This window comes from Carassius carassius, chromosome 50 (genome assembly GCF_963082965.1).
Source record: "Carassius carassius chromosome 50, fCarCar2.1, whole genome shotgun sequence".
In the NCBI taxonomy this organism is placed as follows: Eukaryota; Metazoa; Chordata; class Actinopteri; order Cypriniformes; family Cyprinidae; genus Carassius; species Carassius carassius.
This window is the reverse complement of record NC_081804.1, coordinates 11,543,995-11,562,261: the sequence shown is the minus strand read 5'-3', so window position 1 is coordinate 11,562,261 and position 18,267 is coordinate 11,543,995. Positions and strand designations below refer to the sequence as shown.

Genomic DNA, 18,267 nt, shown 5'->3' with positions numbered 1-18,267 from the left:
TATATATTTTGTTGTATGAAAATCTGAACATACAAAACATCCAAAGAAAGAAGAGCATATCTGCTTGTAAACAAAAACATTTTATTCTAGCTTCATGCATTCTTGCACTTTAATGTGGGTAAATTTCATAAAAAAATAAAGAAATAACATTGAAAAAAGACTATGAATTGGAATCAGAAGGAATAATCAAAACCTAGACGGAGTCGATCAACACCCCAAAACTTGACTTTAATTATTACCTCTTCATCGGTCGACATTTTATTCCATAACGTTACAGTTTTGATGCTGTTTCATGTCAGTTGATCGTGTTAGATTACATGTGGTAGTATCTGCTCTTGTGTTTTTTTCTTCTTCACTTGTTTTTTTTTTTTTAATTCTGTGCAGAAGATGTGTACTAGCGCCCTCTACTGTATAACAAAGAAACCATGAATTCTAAAGCCGCTTGTCCACCAGCGTCGGATCAATTTTTGTTCCGACGCGACGCCTGTGACGTTTTCGCTGCTTGGGGGCGGAATTTGTGGGCTGGACATTGTACGGACGTCATTTGTGAAGTTTTGGAGGGAAAAATACTTTTTTATCATTTATTTATCATTTTGCAATGGATCGACGACGAAGACTCACTATCAGGAACCGGGTGGTCAGCATTGCGGTGTTGTACCTGCGTTGGAAGAGGGGGAGACGGCAGTTCTGGGTCCATCCCATCCTGCTCGCCGCCGAGTTTCCATTCACTGCTGCCCCGCGTTTTGACGCTCTCATTTGCATAAAGTATCCACCGAGATACTTTTTTGATGCGCTGCTGTTGACCAAATCGACGCGACGCGACCCATCATGCTTTGCAGGGCGTTTTTGCTGCCTGACGTAGTTCCATAGGAAATGAATGGGCTTTGACGTCGCGTCAGAAATCGAGACGCTGGTGGACAAGGGGCTTAAGAGTATAGCTCAAATATATTTAGACTTTTGTAAGTGTAAGTCAAGTATACTTAAATGTCATTTTAAAGGGATAGTTCACCGAAAAATTAAAATTATGTCATTAATGACTCACCCTCATGTCGTTCCAAACCCGTAAAACCTCTGTTCATCTTCGGAACACAGTTTAAGATATTTTAGATTTAGTCTGAGAGCTTTCTGTCCCTCCATTGAAACTGTGTCCATGTCCAGAAAGATAATAAAAACATCATCAAAGTAGTCCATGTGACATCAGATGGTCAGTTAGAATTTTTTGAAGTATCGAAAATACATTTTAGTCCAAAAATAGCAAAAACTACGACTTTATTCAGCATTGTCTTCTGTTCCGGGTCTGTTGTGAGCGAATTCAAAACACTCCAGTTTAGTGATATCTGGTTTGCGAACGAATCACTCGATGTACACTGACTGAACTGCGGTGAAGAGAGAACTGAAGATGAACACCGAGCCGAGCCAGATAACGAACGATTGACTCATTCTCGAGTGTGATTCAGCGTGAAGCAGACCGACACACAGCGTGTCTGAACCGAACTGATTCTTTTAGTGATTGATTCTGAACTGATTCTGGGCTAATGTTATGAGCGCGGGTAAACCGAAGGCTTGAATGAAGGGCAATAATCCCCAATGACGCCATTACGTCAAGCGCAAAAGAACCAGTGAACCGTTTTCTTCAACCGGTTTATTGAATCGAACTGTCCGGAAAAAACGGTTCATGGAAAAGAACTGAACTTCCCATCACTACTGGTGATCCAAAAACCAATGCAACCGGTTCTTGACTCGTGAACGAGTCAATCTTTCGTTCGTTATCTGACTGGGCTCGGTGTTCATCTTCAGTTCTCTCTTCACAGCAGTTCAGTCAGTGTACTGTTTGAGTACATGAATTACTCCGGGATATTGGTTTGTTTGAACTCAGAGGGAGGGAGTGTCAGCCACATTAAAAAAGTTAACAGCTTAAGTCATTTGTGGATTAATGCGTATTGGAGACATGAACCTTTTCCAAAGATTAAGTTCGATTTGGTTCAAGAAGATGCGGTTACATCGAGTGATTTGTTCGCAAACCGGATATCACTAAACTGCAGTGTTTTGAACGCGCTCACAACAGACCCGGAAGCATAGACATCATTTTCATTTTTGGGTGAACTATCCCTTTAAGTATATTTCTGAGGAGTACATAAATCCCATTTCTGAGAAGTGCATACAAAGTAAACTAAAAGCATACTTTCCCATTTTTGTTTAAAAGAAGTATACTAATAGCACACTTGAATAAACTTATTTTTCATAAGGGTCATTACACCATGCTGTTATGTCTCATTTCTGGGGAAATAGTTGAGAATATATTCACCTCGGTTTTGGTAGGAAAGGAACCATTTGGAGTCCTTTTTAATAAGTCCCGACGTTTTTGTGCATATAATACTAAACTCTGAAAACCCAAATGATAATATGAGAGTCTACTTATTACTTAAGATGTGTGTGTGACCGTTCAGCTGGTGTGCCTTAGTTGGCCACCAGATGTCACTGAGTTTGTTTGAGCAAATGGCTTGTTGTGTGTTTGTTGCTGCTCTCCTGTCTCTTGTCTGACCCCGCCTGTCTTATTACCTTGTTATTGTTACTCCACCTGTGTCTCCCTCATTACCCTCCTCATTTGTCTCCCTATTTATACTCCTTGTGTATGCAGTCCTTTGCTGTTTTGTTGTTTAATGTTTAATTCAGAGAGTAATTGTCATATGTGTGTATGTTCCCCTTGCTGTGCCTTGTCTTGGCCTGCCTGTTTTTCCCCCTAGGGGTAGTTTTTGATAGGTTTTTAATAATATAAGTAAATGCCCATATCATCCTGCATTTGAGTCCTCACCTCATCTCTCTCCAGTTCCCTGATAGATTCTATGTTTAAAAAGTAAAAGTAGCAAGTAAATCTTGTGCATTTCTGTACCTGTACTTGTATTTTCATATGTAGAAGCCATCGGGGCTAGTTGTCACACTTTTTGCTCCAGTGAATATTCTCATGGTGGTTTATTTTTGCAACTTGGTTTCATTATGCCTGATTACAAAAAGTTATTGAACGTTTACAAAAAGATTTATTAAATATATGTTGACCTATAGGAAGGCATGTTGTTACATTACAGGGGTTAAGATGTCACAATGACACCTGCAAATTGAATAGCCTTGCCGCTGTCGCCTCTGGCTTGCTTAGTTGGGGACACTTCATCTACAGCGATATCGTTGACTTGATTGCAAATAAATGCACAGACACTATTTAACTGAACAGAGATGACATAACTGAATCCAATGATGAACTGCCTTTAACTTTCATTTTTGCATTATTGACACTGTTTTCCTAATGAATGTTGTTCAGTTGCTTTGACGCAATGTATTTTGTTTAAAGCGCTATATATAAATAAAGGTGACATTGACATTGACATTTAAGTAATGTATATCAGGTCATTTTATGGGGGTTTTCAATCAGCTCATTTTATGGGGGGTTTCAACAGGACTGATTGTTTATACTGATTTCCTGATTAAATAAGATTCTGATTTCAATGTATTTGTTTGTTAATTTGAGTATATTTTACTGAAAAGTCTATTGTGAGTCTTTTTGAATGATTTATTAAAATAAATGACTCAGTTGTTCTTTAAACTACAATGGATGTGCTGTATCTTTTTGATTCACTAAAAAGAACTGGTTTAAAATAGTAATTTGTTGAATTTCCTAGTTCAGTTAGATTCTGATTGTACTTTTATTTGATTAAATTCAGTACATTAGAGCATATTTCATATTTGGGGAGTCATGGCCTAGTGGTTAGAGAGTTTGACTCCTAAGCCTAGGGCTGTGGGTTTGAATCTCGGGCCGGCAATAACATGACTTAGGTGCCCTTGAGCAAGGCACCGAACCCCCAACAGCTCCCCGGGTGCCGCAGCATAAATGGCTGCCCACTGCTCCGGGTGTGTGTTCACAGTGTGTGTGTTCTCTGCTGTGTGTGTGCACTTTGGATGGGTTAAATGCAGAGCACAAATTCTGAGTATGGGTCACCATACTTGGCTGAATGTCACGTCACTTTCACTTTCATCTCTTGTGTGTCTTTTTGAATTATTCAAAAAGGATTAGCTAATGAGAGTAATTTGTTCATGAATCTGACCGCAATTATGCTGCATGTTTTTGATTCACTAAAATAACTGGTATAAAAGAGTCATTTGTTCATGAATCGAACCTCACTGGTTGTGTTATATTGCATATTTTCAATTCACTAAAAGCAACCGGTTCAAACGACTAATTTGTTTGTGAATCAAACTGCACTTGTTGTGCTGTGTTTTTGATTCAGTAAAAATAATTGATTTAAAATAGTAATTTGTTCATGAATAAAATCACACTGATTATGCTATACTGCATGTTTTTGATTCAGTTAAAATAAACACAGTTCAAAAGAGTCATTTGTTCATGATTCACACATCATACTGGTTGTTCTTTATGCATTTGGTTCACTAAAAAGAAGACATTCATGGAGCCACAGCCCGGGTATACCTTTTATGCTTTATTTTGATTCATTAAAAATAACTGGTTTGAAGGAGTCTTTTGTTCATGAATCATGTGCTGTAATGCTTTTTTGATTCATAAAAACAATTCAAAAGAGTCATTTGTTCATGAATCACATGTTACTGGTTGTTCTGTATGCTTTTAAATCACTAAAAAGAAAATATTTAAAGGAGTAATTTGTTCATTAAATGAAAACCAGGTACACTGGTCACTGTTTTTGATTTGTCAAAAATAACTGGTTATAGAAGAGTCACTACTGCATGTTTTTGATTCAAGGATAGGAACGACTTCAAAATAGTCATTTGCTTATGAATCACACACCGTAGTTATATTCTCTGTTTTTGATTCACTAAAGAATTTATTTGCAAGAGTGCTTGTTATGTGAATTGCACTACATTGGTTGTGCTGTATGATTGTCTCAGATCTAATGATGATCAGTCTTCTATTTTAAGTATGCGTTTTAACGGAGAAAATGCAGTCACTTTAGATACAGCTACAATTAACTTTATTTCCTTGTCTTTTTTGTTTAACAGATACAATAAAAATCCCCATCTACACAGCACTTTACAGTATCAGACACTTAATAATGAGACACAGACCCAAGAACATGATGACAGACAGACAGGAGAAGTGAAGGGACAGGACCAGCAGTAGTTCTCCCAGGATGCTGTCTCTCGGGTGGGACGGGACAGGTTGTGCTGTCTGAGGCATTTCACAGTAGATTCCTGTCCAGCCCTGGTAACACTGACAGGTGAACTTTTGCTTCATGTCCAGGATATCGTGGTTGTTGAGGTGGCCGCTGACGTGGAAGCGCGGTCCACGGATGCTGTGGTTGAGGCGGATGCTGAAGAAACGAGGGTTGAGGTGCAGGTAGGCCCCAGAGTCCAGGCTCTTACGGATGCATTTGCCGTTCTTCTTGCACAAGGCCTTACTGCACAACTTAGCAGCTGAGGTCACATTGATCACATAGTGACCCAGTGGACCGTCAATGTACTTCTTGACTGTCAGGCAGTTTCTCTGCACAAAGACAAACTAATATTAGATATTATTATTATTTTATTTATTTATTTTTTTTTTTTTTTTTACTTATTTATTTATTATTGATGTTGGTCGATGTCATTGTATTGAGTGTAACAGTGCCATATTGTTAACTAAAAAAATTTAATTCAAATAAAATAAAAAAATATATATAAATATTAGATTAAAACTTTTCAGAATTAGAAAAGGTAGATCTAAAAATGAATGTTGCCTTGGCAACTTACTGAAATAACACGTTTAAGTACTAAAGTTACTAAAAATATAAATAAATAAAAAACGAATTAAAGTATCATTAATATACTATTACAGTATTCATATTTTAAATTATTTGTCATTTTATATTTATATTTAGAAATTTTTGTGGTGTGTTTCTGTCATTTTTATTATTTTTTTCCTTTTAAAAATGTGTCTATATAGTTTTAATTAATTTTTATTGTAGTTTTAGTTAAGATAAACAATGAACTTTTTGCATTGGCAATTAGCTGAAATCTAATTTATTTTATTTTATTTCATTTGATGCTTATTTCATTTCAAGTAAAAAAATGTTTTTTATGGATTTAGTTTTTTTAAATTTAGATAATTTTTTCTCATGTAATGCTCATGTAAAGTAAATAATTTAATAACACTGTTAAATGTTATATTTGGAAAATCTGTATGATCTAGAATATCTAAAATCACTTGTAGCATTTAAAATGATTGATTTTAGTTTTCTGTTTTTTCTTCTTCTTTTTTTTGTTGATTTGTTAGACAAAATAATATGAAAAACTGGCCATCATCTTAATTTTTCTCATGATAAAGTGTGTTTCTATTAAACTCTACTTGTCCAAGCTCATTTACATGCGAGACAAATAAACATAATTCCCATTATGTCATTAATTGAGATGTCCCTTTTGAAGATATGAATTGAGTATAGATAGTTTCCAGAGCTTCAAACACGTTTAATATGTTAATACCATCAGCTCAAACAGATGCTGATCACCTAATACGGTTGGTTATCATGGCTAATATTAGCAATTTCAGCTAAAAATGCAACCAATCCAGTCAAGGAGATTTAATGGTTGCATAACATTGTTAGCATGTAGAGAATTATTGATTCATTCATTAAATGTGCTCCGTGTCTGATGTATATCACAGTAGGTAAACTTTTTAAAATAAGAAATTGATACTGGAGGATCATGTGACACTGAAGACTGGAGTTATGATGCTGAAAATCCAGCTGTGCATCACAGGAATAAATTACATTTAGGAATATCCTGAAATATAAAACATTATTTATATTTAAAATATTATTTATATATACGTTTAAAATTGTAGTAATTTTTTACAATATTACTGTTCTACAATGTGTTTCGATCACATAAATGAAGCCTTGAGCACAAGAGACTATTAAAATTATTTTATAAAAATCTTACGAGCCCTGAACTTTTGAACAAAATTGTAGATAATGAGTACCTGAGATCGTGCATATTCAGATGAGCCCCACAGGACCACCCCTGCGGCCCCCAGTGCTGCGCTCTCTCCTATAGTGTGGACCAGGTCACTCTGTTCAAGATTAATACAGTATTTATTTTTGTTAATGCAGAAAAGCAAGAAATCGAGTAGCAGGCCTGGAGAATAAATTTGTTACTAGTTTTGCTCTAGATAAATATCACAGTTACTGTTGCTCTTTTGTAAGATTTGGCATTTGTACATCGGCCGTGAATGATACCTTAAATCATGTGGCTTACTTAGGAGAGGTGTAAAACTAAAAATCTGATTTTCACCTGTTGGAAATAAAACAATACAGTACACCTGCTCTGCAGTTCTGTCATCTGTCGCTTAAAATGTTCAAGCTTGAGTTGGATGGATTCTGATTGGCTGTCAATGTTTTTATCGTAAATTCACTAAAAAAAAAAAAAAAAAATCACCGCAGGTGATTCCAACTATACTTACTGTTCCTCTATGTTGTTATTGTTGTGGTGTGGACTTTTCTCTTCTAGTAAGAACTTCAAGCTTATCACTACAGTTATTGTTCATAGTGTGAACAGGCCTTTATTTATTCGTAAGTTGATTTCCCTGAGTATAAACAGTGTCCCTCTGTGGTATTTTGTTTTGTTTGTTTGAGAATCCCCACCAGCTCAGCAAAGCAACACTGGCTCAACCAATGGTGTGCATTTTGGGATGGGGCTGTTTAACTAACCAATGAAAAACAAGGGGAGTGTTTGAAGAAATTAGTTTGAAAACGATTATTTTTGCTATTCTGTTTTTTGACAGCAGTTGTGTAGATCCTACAAACATCACTTTTAATATAATTTTAAAGTGTTTCCCCCTTCTTAAATGATAGAAAAGGAATAAAAAAGAAATTACGGAAATTTTTGAAGCCTCAAAATTGGTTGTCCACATTTCTCCATGTTTCAGCAAATCAGAGCATATTTTTCAACTCCTATACCATAGTTCAAACTTAATTATTTACCTTTTACCCTATATTTAAATGTTTTACTCACCTCTGATAGGACAACAAATGTGTATGCATAGAAGGGTCTGGAATAAACAAAAACAGGCAATGTATAGTCATTCCTAGCGATAGAGGCAATCCGCATGGCCTCCTTGACCCGATAGTGCACAAATTTGACAGTATTAACTGAAGACTTGAGCTCATAGTCGAGATAGATGGATGGATAGAGGGCTGTACTCTCTTTCCACAGCCACATTAGATGATCATTGCGTACAGGCTCTATATTAGGACACTCTCCTGTGTAACGCAAAGGATGCTGCTTGTAGCCATAATTGTAACAGTCAGGAAACAGGTAAAACCCCCAAAGGCCATGTGGTCGTCGACTCTCAGCTAGCACCAGTGTTGAGTTCATGAATGCTTGTCCATCTCTCTCAAAGAACTCCTTTGCTTCATTCTCTACCTTACTTTGTGGCCAATCAGGATGCAGTTTCCTTGTAAGCTCCTTGGATTTGTTCCGGTAGATGTCCTTCGATCCCCAATTGCGAACCCACTGTGGTCGCCAGTCTTCCCAGTCGATGACACCAAGCCCATGAAAGTCCTTGAAAGGTATGAGCTTATCGATGTCTGCTCGAGCTTTGCTGAGGTGCTTGCTCAGGCTTTGGTTCTGAGGAAGGCCTCCGTTGATGGGAATGCCAGAGCTGGTGTAGTAAGGATAATATCCCAGGTGACTGTGGTAAAAGATGGTCACGTTGGGGCCGCTCAAGGTTTCGTTGTGGTTTGCAACAATGTCAAAGACACTAAGGTCCAAATCAACCTTGTAAAAGAGACAGACAAGATGTTATTCCCATTGTTTGGACCACACACAACATTTGCTAGATTATTGATATGTTCAACCTTGAATCGAAGACGGCAGGATTCAGTAGGTGCATTCCACACCACCACAAACGGCCGATGGGGTAACAAAGGTGTCCGGGCGTGCTTCAGCTGATCCGCCCAAGCAACCAGCGATCCACACACTGCCACCACCAGAAAGCCATTCAGAGCCATCACCCAAATTCCCTCGTAGATCACTCAACCCACATGCCACAACCTGAAGAGAAACAAAATATGAAAAATCACATCACTGCTGAAAAAATTATTACATCATAAGGGTCATTTGGCAAGGATCATCAAAGACATGGTTGAGTGACATAAAAGTGAGGGCCATCGAGTGCTCATTAAGGTGCTCTAGATTCCACAACACAATGATCCTCTGTATTAAACCCAATTAACTATCCCCTCATTTCAGTGGTCATTCAAGTAGTTTATGCACACAGTACGACAGTACAGTAGTAATCTAGCAGAACTGGGTATTATTTACTAATTACTATAGTATTTATGAATATTTTTAATTGGCTTTTATTTTTACATTTTCAGTTTACATTTAGATTTTTAGTAATATTTGTATGTGCTTTTTTCACTTTTATTTATTTGTGTATGTGTTTTAAAACTATTTAGATTTGATTTATTCCATTTTTAGGTTTCACACGTATTTAGTTTAATTGCTCAGTCAATTTATAATTTTCGTTTAAATATTTTTTTCAATCTAACATATATATATAATTTCAGCTTTATTTCAGTTATTGAAAACTCTTTTAATTGTTTTAGTTAACAATATCAACACTGTCTAGCTGTAAATTACATAAATATTTAAAATAGATCGAAGTAGAATCAAGTTGATTGATTTACTTGCAAGAGAAAATATATTCCCTGGAAAGATTATATTATATTATATTATATTATATTATATTATATTATATTATATTATATTATATTATATTATATTATATTATATTATATTATATTATATTATGTTATATTATATTATATTATATTATATTATATTATATTATATTATATTATATTATATTAATGTCAATGTTGAAAGTGTTGCATGTTAAAATTGTATTTCAATAAAAAAAAATATTTTAATATCTCTATAAATTTTAGGGGGAAGAAAGTACACATCTACAATTGTCCTGTCATCTGGCAGAAATAAACTGTTGATGATTCTTTGCTTTTTCTTTAACAGACTTTTAAATCTCATACAGATTTTTCCCCATTCTTCCATACACTCTCAAAAATAAAGGTACAAAATCTGTCACTGGGGAGGTACCTTTTCAAAAGGTACACTTTTGTACCTATTAGGTTCTAATATGTACACTTTAAGGTACCAAAATGGACCCTTTAGGTACAAAAATGTACCTTTTGAAAAGGTACCACCCCAGTGAAAGCTTTATACCCAAGTTATTTCTGAGAGTATACAAACATTTAATATATTGATATATATACAATGTATTTGCCTGAAAATTGCTGTTAAGATTTTGCTCAAAGGAGCAGTTTTACCCTAACTAAAAAACAATTTTGTTGACAATGTCTAGATTTACAGGATTTATATAGACCCTTAAATAGCCCCTTGAATATTTAGAAACTTGGTAATTTTGGTTTAGATAACACAAGAAATCACGTTGAATGACATGTGATAAAGTTTTCATATCACTATTTCTATAATTTACAGGAGTATTGGAATACTTCATTGTTATCTTATTTTTCCTCCTCTCTTGATTTGACATTTGAAAATGACATGTGTATTACATTAAAATTCCTTGCTAATCTCCGTCGGATTCCTCTCGTGGTTACGAGTGTGATTGTGTACACTCAGGGGGCCTCGTAAAGAAAGCCGTCTTGAATGTGTGTGTTGCGGCCTATTTATTTTTCAAATACTTCTCTAGAACAAGTCTTGTTCAAAGAGAAAATTAAGACGTAGAAAATATTAATATCAATTCACCATCTGAAGGGTTTCTCCTCAAAATATTTTTCATGGAAAACATCTCCTTCTCGTGGGTTTGTGGGAGTCTGTCAGACAAAATAAAAGGGATGATGTAGCTTACGGTACATGTGGAATATCTGCATTTCCTCTTCCAGTGAGATGGCAGTGAATCTTGCCGATCTAACCAAGAGTAACAACGTGGTGAAGTCACCAAGTCTTTTCATAAACCACAACCATCTACACTGCCCAACCACAAAAAAGACCCCCCAAAAAACCCGTCTGAGACATACTAGCACTGCTTTTTCCTCACAGACAGTGCTTGAGAGAGAACCAACTGCTTTCTTAGAAACTGGACTGACTGAATCCAGATGTCTTTGAAGCTGCACTTAATGTTGCAGCATTGAACTTCTTTGCTTTTTTGTGCATTTAAACCTGAAAATAAAGTTCAATAAAGGAAATTCTGGCTTTTGCTACAATTGCAACTATCTGTTGTAACTGTGACTTTACAATTCAAAACTGTAAATGTTTCTCACAGTGTAAAGTGTAGCTTTAATCTCAAAATTTGACATTTTGACTCACAATTGGAATTGTATACCTCCCAACTGTAGCTTAATGTAACTTTCTATCTCAAATTTGAATTTGTTTCTCATAATTGTGACTCTTATCTAATAATGACTATCTCATAATGTAACTGTCTCAGAATTTTGAGTTTGTTTATCTGAATTGTGACTGTCTCAAATTTTCTCTTATCTCATAGTTACTATCTCTCACAATCGCTGCTTTATATCTCAGAATTGTAATATTAAACCTTTCAAATGTAACTTTATGTCACAATGCAACTTTATCTCACAATTATGAATTTGTTTCTCACAATTGTGACTTTATATCTCAAAATGTGACTTATCTCTTAATGACTGTCTCACAGTTGCTGCTTTTTCTTGAAGTTACAGTGTTTCTCCCATCTGTCTTCCAAGTCTGAGTTTGTTTCTCATAATTTTAACTTTATATCTCAAATTCTGACTTATCTCATAGTGACTTTATCTCGCTACTTTTTTTCTTACAATTTAAATATTAAAACTGTCAATTTATTTCACAATTATGAATATCTCATGATCTTAAATATAACTCTGTCAAGAAATATAACTTTGTTTCTCACAATTATGATTTTGTTTCTGATAATTACGATTTTATATCCCACAGTGTGACCACAGTTTGACAATATTAAACCTTCCTAATATAACTTTATATCTCACAATTGTTTTTCATAACTCTGATTTTATGTCCCTCAAAGTAACTTAATATCTCAAATGTGAATTTGTTTTTCATACTTGTGACTTTATATCTCAAAATCAGACTTATCTCGTAAAGACTGTATCTCACAATTGCTGCTTTATTTCTCATTTGCAATATTATACCTCCAGACTTTATATCTTGCAATATAACTTTGTCTCACAATTATTATTGTGACATTATATCTTACAATGGGACTACAAAACTGAAATCTCACAGTTTTAACCCTACTTTACAATTGTGAATTTATTTCTTATAATTGAGACTTTATATGATTTAATGTGGCACAATTTATTTTATTTTTTTATTTTCTCACAACTACATTTATTACTCCAAGGCAGACACGTGTTTCAATAGTAAACCTTTTCTAGTAAACCTCTTCTCTCTCATACAGTTCCTTGTTCAAACCAGAACATTTACTTCATACTGTAACCAGCATGCAGGAATAAATACTGTGGTCAGCTGCAATCAGAAAGCCTCATTCTGCAAACCTCTGAATCTTGTGTTCCCTAATTTGAAAAGTAATCTGGAAAAATGGAGACTGAGCAGAAAATAAATGGGGTCCAAGCCCTCTGCTAAACCTAAAAGTGCAGAAATATCATGCTGCATCTAATAATTTGGAAAAGACTGTCATTTCATAGAGATTTTCCAAGATTATTCTTGTAAAGTTTGCTACTGAGTAGTCTTGACCGTAACAAACAAATACTTTCCAAAACATTTCATGATGGCCTGTTTCTCCTATTAATTTGATATTTACAGCCTGTTTGAGCTTAAGTGTGTATGTGATTATGTCCTGATGCTATAAATACAATTTGCATATCGTGCAAGGCTGATGTGGGATAAGTTACATGAGGTAAAGGATGAATGACTGCTTTGCTTTGCCTCAACAAGGAACAGAAGAAATGAGTCAGCAGTCATGAGTCTTTTGCCTGGTGCAGTATGTATATGGAAATATGTTTATAACTGCTGTTGGTCACGTATACATTATAGAAAAAGGCTTGTAAGCAAAGTCCAATGTTAATACCTTTAAGCACCAAAAACGAGTAAAAATTGTCATGTAAAATAAGCAGAGTATAGTTAACAATAGGTATATATACAGTATATTACAATTGTAATTTTATACCTCCTAACTCTAACTTTATATCTTGCATTGTGAATTTATATCTTAGAATTTTTACTATATCTCTTATTCGCTACTTTCTTTCTCGCAATTGCAATTTTATAACTCCAAACGGTGAGTTTATGTAGTATCTCTCAATAACTTTATATTTCACAATTCTGGGTTTGTATCTCATAATCTGGATTTTTTAATCCTATAATGTGATTTTTATCTCATAATGGCTATATTGTGTTTGCTCATCTCTGGCAAACTGTTAACCATTCACGTTTCACAATCGGCAAAGCAGACTATGTTACCCGATTACCAACACGCGATTACACACACACACACACACACACACATATATATATATATATATGTATATACGACAAGGTTTTAGGACAACTTTGACAAAAGGTTTTGATCCACTAATTTTACATAACTATATGATCCCTAAAAAAATTGTGTTCTTAAGCCAGTGACCACATATTGGAGACAATATTCTAATGTTCCAAATATAATTGTTTGCGCTCTACTTTTATACTGGGTTTTGATAATAGGCTTAAATTATAAATATTTGACTGAAACTTGTCTATTTATATCTGTTTGTGTGAACTTTGACTTTGAAATGTTTAACTGTTGCCCCGCCTTCTACTTCTCAAACCTCGTACTTTATGGTATCGTGCTGGAAAACAGTAAAGTTTCTTCAAAACGAACTATATATCTCACATTGTGGCTTTATATTTTGTATTATAATTCAGATTTCTTTTCCCCCTCATGCTTATGATTTTCTCATAGTCAGAGGTGTCAAGTAACGAAGTACAAATACTTCGTTACATTACTTAAGTAGAAATTTGGGGTATCTATACTTTACTTGAATAATTATTTTTTAGCCGACTTTTTACTTCTACTCCTTACATTTTCACGCAAGTATCTGTACTTTCTACTCCTTACATTTTAAAAATAGCTTCGGTTTTCATTCCGGCTTGTCATCATTCAAAAAAAAAAAAAAAAACTATCCAGACAAATCGCGTCTGTATAAACAGATACCATTCCGACACCCTATTGGTTTGTACGCGATCCATCGCACCTGCACATGACACAAATCACGTCACACTCCAGCCAGGACATAGCCAGTTTTAGGTTCGTTTATCAAAAAATATATTTCTTAAAAGTAAGGTTGGATATGGAACCGGTATGCACCTTACTGAATAAGAGGAAGCAGATTTCGGTGCCTTTTAAATGCCTGAGCGATCGATTGAAATGTTTGTCCTGGTTCTCCGAAATGTACACAAGAAGCACGGGCATCGCTAGGCTTTTTTAGCGGGGCTGTAGCATTTAGCTCCATAAACTGTATACAAATTTGTGATCGCCTCAGAGTCAGTCCCCTTAAGTTTCATATGAAACCGGCGTCAGACCGGTCTCCTCTCCGTCTTTCAGCGCGCTCTTCAATCCGCAGACCGCGGCGGAGCAGTGCGAGCGGAAACAAACACTAGAGGACACAAGGTATGTGTTTATCGAAAGATTGTTAGAATATCCGTATCTGTGCAGTTCTTTGTCATAAATACAGTTTACAAAAGGTCACGAGGGAGCAGTCGGTTTCTCATCTTCTGTAAAGTTTTCGCTGCGTTCACCGCTCATCACTAAACAGCTGTTTCCTCCAGCAAAAATATAGCCCTTAACACATATGAACGAACACTTACACTTATTTAAATATACTTAATTTAATCGTACGTACTTTATACATACACCAGCTACTGTGCAAAAGTCTTGGGCACGTTAGTATTTTCACTAAAGAATGGTGTTCGGCCAGTTATTTATATACTTTGCTGTTTCAGTATAAAATATGTTTAAATTTCCAAACATTCATTTCGCCGTTGTCAGACTGCTTGTGCATTCAAAATCGCACTAGATTATTAATAAAATTAATGGCAAACTGATATTTCCTACTGACACACTACAGAAATAACTGGCTTAAAACCCTTTTTTGGGGTGAAAATACTAATGTGCCTTAGACTTTTGCACAGTACTCTACTTTACAAACGACTGTTGCTACTTTATAAAGAATGAGCATACAGTCATTCACAGAATGGATTAAAGACAGTGACAGACAGCACTCATCTTAACTAAATATCAGAGTGAGTGACAGAGATACAGTCGAAACATTATGTGGGGTTTTTGTATTAAGTAATGACCCAGATTATGAAATACATTTATTAGCCTTAGATTAAGCATAACTTGGGAAATAAGAGCATCCAAAGTGAAAGCTATGTATTTATTTTAAATATTTGTAATGTTCTTTAATGTTATCCATAGTTTTTTTGTGGGTCTTTTTTTTTAAGTATCGGTTCAGGCACCGTTTAGGCGCCGGTACCGTTTTAAAAGTATCGAAATGGCACTGGATTATTTCTCACTGGCTCATTTACCAAATGGGTGCTTTCTCTTCGTCCTCCACAAATCAAGCTACTGTAGGTAGTTCGGTAGCGAGACGTTTTAATAAATTATCGTTTGCGATTGACGACGCGATTGACAATGTTGTGATAAGTAGGCTATACCAACTTTGTAACTCGTTACCCCCCCCCCCCCCCCCCCCCACACACACACAGACTGGACATAGCAAATACAGGAAGCTATCAATCAAGAAGGTATCAGGATTATGAGTTTTTTCATTTTTAGTTTTTGATTAATCACTTGGATTAATCATTCACTTTGACAGCACTATAATCTTTCTTGTATATAGACAGCCATACAAGGCTAATTGTTTTTTAGCCTCCACCAATGTTCTTGTCCATTGCCCTTGCAGATTCCTGCAGCTAAACTTGGATGTACACTTACATTCCATTAAAGGTTATTGATGACATGCCTCTGAAGTTTGACTTTTTGCACCATAACAATACTTATAGGCAACTATAGGGTGACCATATGAGCCATTTTCCCAGGACACGTCCTTACCAGGATTTTTATATTGCCTAAAATATCCAGATTTTGGCTGTTTGTGCTTTGCAGATCGATCATTGTATGGCATTCATAAGTGTCATACAATGATTGGTGCGCAGCGACGCTTCAAGTTGAATGAACGAACAAACACCTAACATGTACGTGTATTTGCATTACTCTGATCGTTCTCTGTAGATCTCACCTTATCACACGCCACGACTGGTTGATTATGTAACATACCTGCATGTTATTGGTCAAACTACTTTGGATGTTTTAGGCAATATAGAAATTCTGGCAAGGACGCGTCCTGGGAAAATGGCTCATATGGTCACCCTAGGCAACTAGTCATCATATCTCTAGTTCTTTAATGTATTTGCATTGTACTAAAGTACGTTCATTTTCAATGGGCATATATGCGGCTGAAACAGGTAGCCTAGTGCATCCCAAATTTTTCAACATGAACATTTTAATATAACATTATAGTCATTATGGCCTATGGCTTTTAGAATAATGTTTTTTTGAGGAGGTGGGGTAGTGCACAATAGGCCCCTGTGGCGCGGCATAAGCTTTTGTTCTAAATGGCATTTTTTTCCCTTACATTACTTTTACTTTTATACTTTAAGTAGTTTTTTAAACCAGTACTTTTACACTTTTACTTGAGTAAAAAGCTTGAGTTGATACTTCAACTTCTACAAAAGTCTTTTTAAACCCTAGTATCTATACTTCTACTTAAGTAATGAATGTCAATACTTTTGACACCACTGCTCATAGTTGTGGTTTTATGGGGGAAAATGTTACATTTTTCCACAAGACATTGTAAAGACTATGTTCTGGACCCTTTCTGTAGTGTGTTGGTATCTTTGTGCTGTCATGACTGAATGTCTTGTAGTGTCCCATTGATATTTACAGCGCTTTTTGTGCTTTGTCCGGACACACTACATGCCAGTGAGAGCTTGTTTGCTGTCTCTCTACAGTTGGACGGTTCGCCTGAAGCAGGTTGTCCTCACAATGAATACACTGGTGTTGCTGAGGGAAGCAGCTATTGAAAGCCTCTCGAGTCGGTCTGCTGTGAACTTGTCCCAAGTCCAGTCCTAATTAGGAGGAACTTGCTCTACACACACACTTTACCACCAAAAAGCTCTTTTCACTTGCCTTGAACATTTTGGTATTATTTCTGGTCGGTTTCCATGTAAGAGTTTTAATGGTCATTTAGTCCACAACAAATAAGTGATTTTATATGCCAGGTCATTTCCTTTGTGAAGACTTATTATCCAGTGGCATGTTGACGTAATGTTTAATTAGTCAAAAAACTAGTTTTTTAAGCCAATTAATGATTAACAGGTACTATAAAAGTACCATACATTACTGGTAAAAATTAGAGATGTAAAAAAAATTGTTAATTTTCAACCGTTTTTTATATATATATAAAAACATTATCTGATATTTACTTAAGTTTCACCTAATTTTTATTATTATTATTATTATATTTTTTTTTTTTGGTTATCAGCCATAATATAAAGATAATTATTTGCCAATTTTTTATATCAGTGCATTCTTGAAATCAACGAAAGCTGAAGATAATTTGACTTTCATAATAATTTGATTCCCATAACTTTGGTGTCCAAAAGGGGTCCGAAATTTTTAAGTTTTATAAAGCATATCAATATCAGCTTCAATATCTGCTTTAGGGCTTTGAATCCTGTATTTTATTGAGCTTTGAATACATAATTGAAAACATGATAAAGACAGATAAACACTCTGCACTAACCTTTAGAGTCTGTTTTCAAAGACGAGATTTCCTCAGCAGCCGCTGGTTCCACATCCGGTGGAATTATCTTGTCTTTATAACGAATATCCAGCCGAGGCGTTTTGTTGTTCAGAGATATCAAAGTTATCAGGGTTTGCTGTGTGGTTTGTTGAGTGGCACTGGCATTGGCGGACTCTTGCATTGTTTATTGATTTGGCTCCTCCTCATCAAGCTCCAAAATGAAATCAACTGCAATTAGTGATTACCAACATGCCAAAGCAGTGTGTGTCAAATCCATTTATATGTATTTTATATCTGTTTTATATGTTTAAATAATAATAATAATAATAATACATCATGAAAAAGGCTCATGTCATTGAGCCATATAAAAAAGAGAGTGTATAGCCTACAAAAGCATCATGTA

The 18,267-nt window shown here is 35.4% G+C and overlaps 1 protein-coding gene across 1 annotated transcript; it reads right to left on the bottom strand.

Annotated features, from left to right (window-relative positions):
• Positions 1-4,977: 4,977 nt before the first annotated feature.
• LOC132133159 (hyaluronidase-like) lies at positions 4,978-17,993 on the bottom strand. The gene is made up of 5 exons (XM_059545900.1): positions 17,865-17,993; positions 8,856-9,051; positions 8,011-8,775; positions 6,980-7,069; positions 4,978-5,506 (listed from the first exon to the last, which is right to left on the bottom strand). Exons 2-5 carry the CDS (start codon positions 9,006-9,008, stop codon positions 5,054-5,056), a joined length of 1,461 nt encoding a protein of 486 aa, XP_059401883.1. The 5' UTR covers positions 9,009-9,051; positions 17,865-17,993; the 3' UTR covers positions 4,978-5,053.
• Positions 17,994-18,267: the final 274 nt, after the last annotated feature.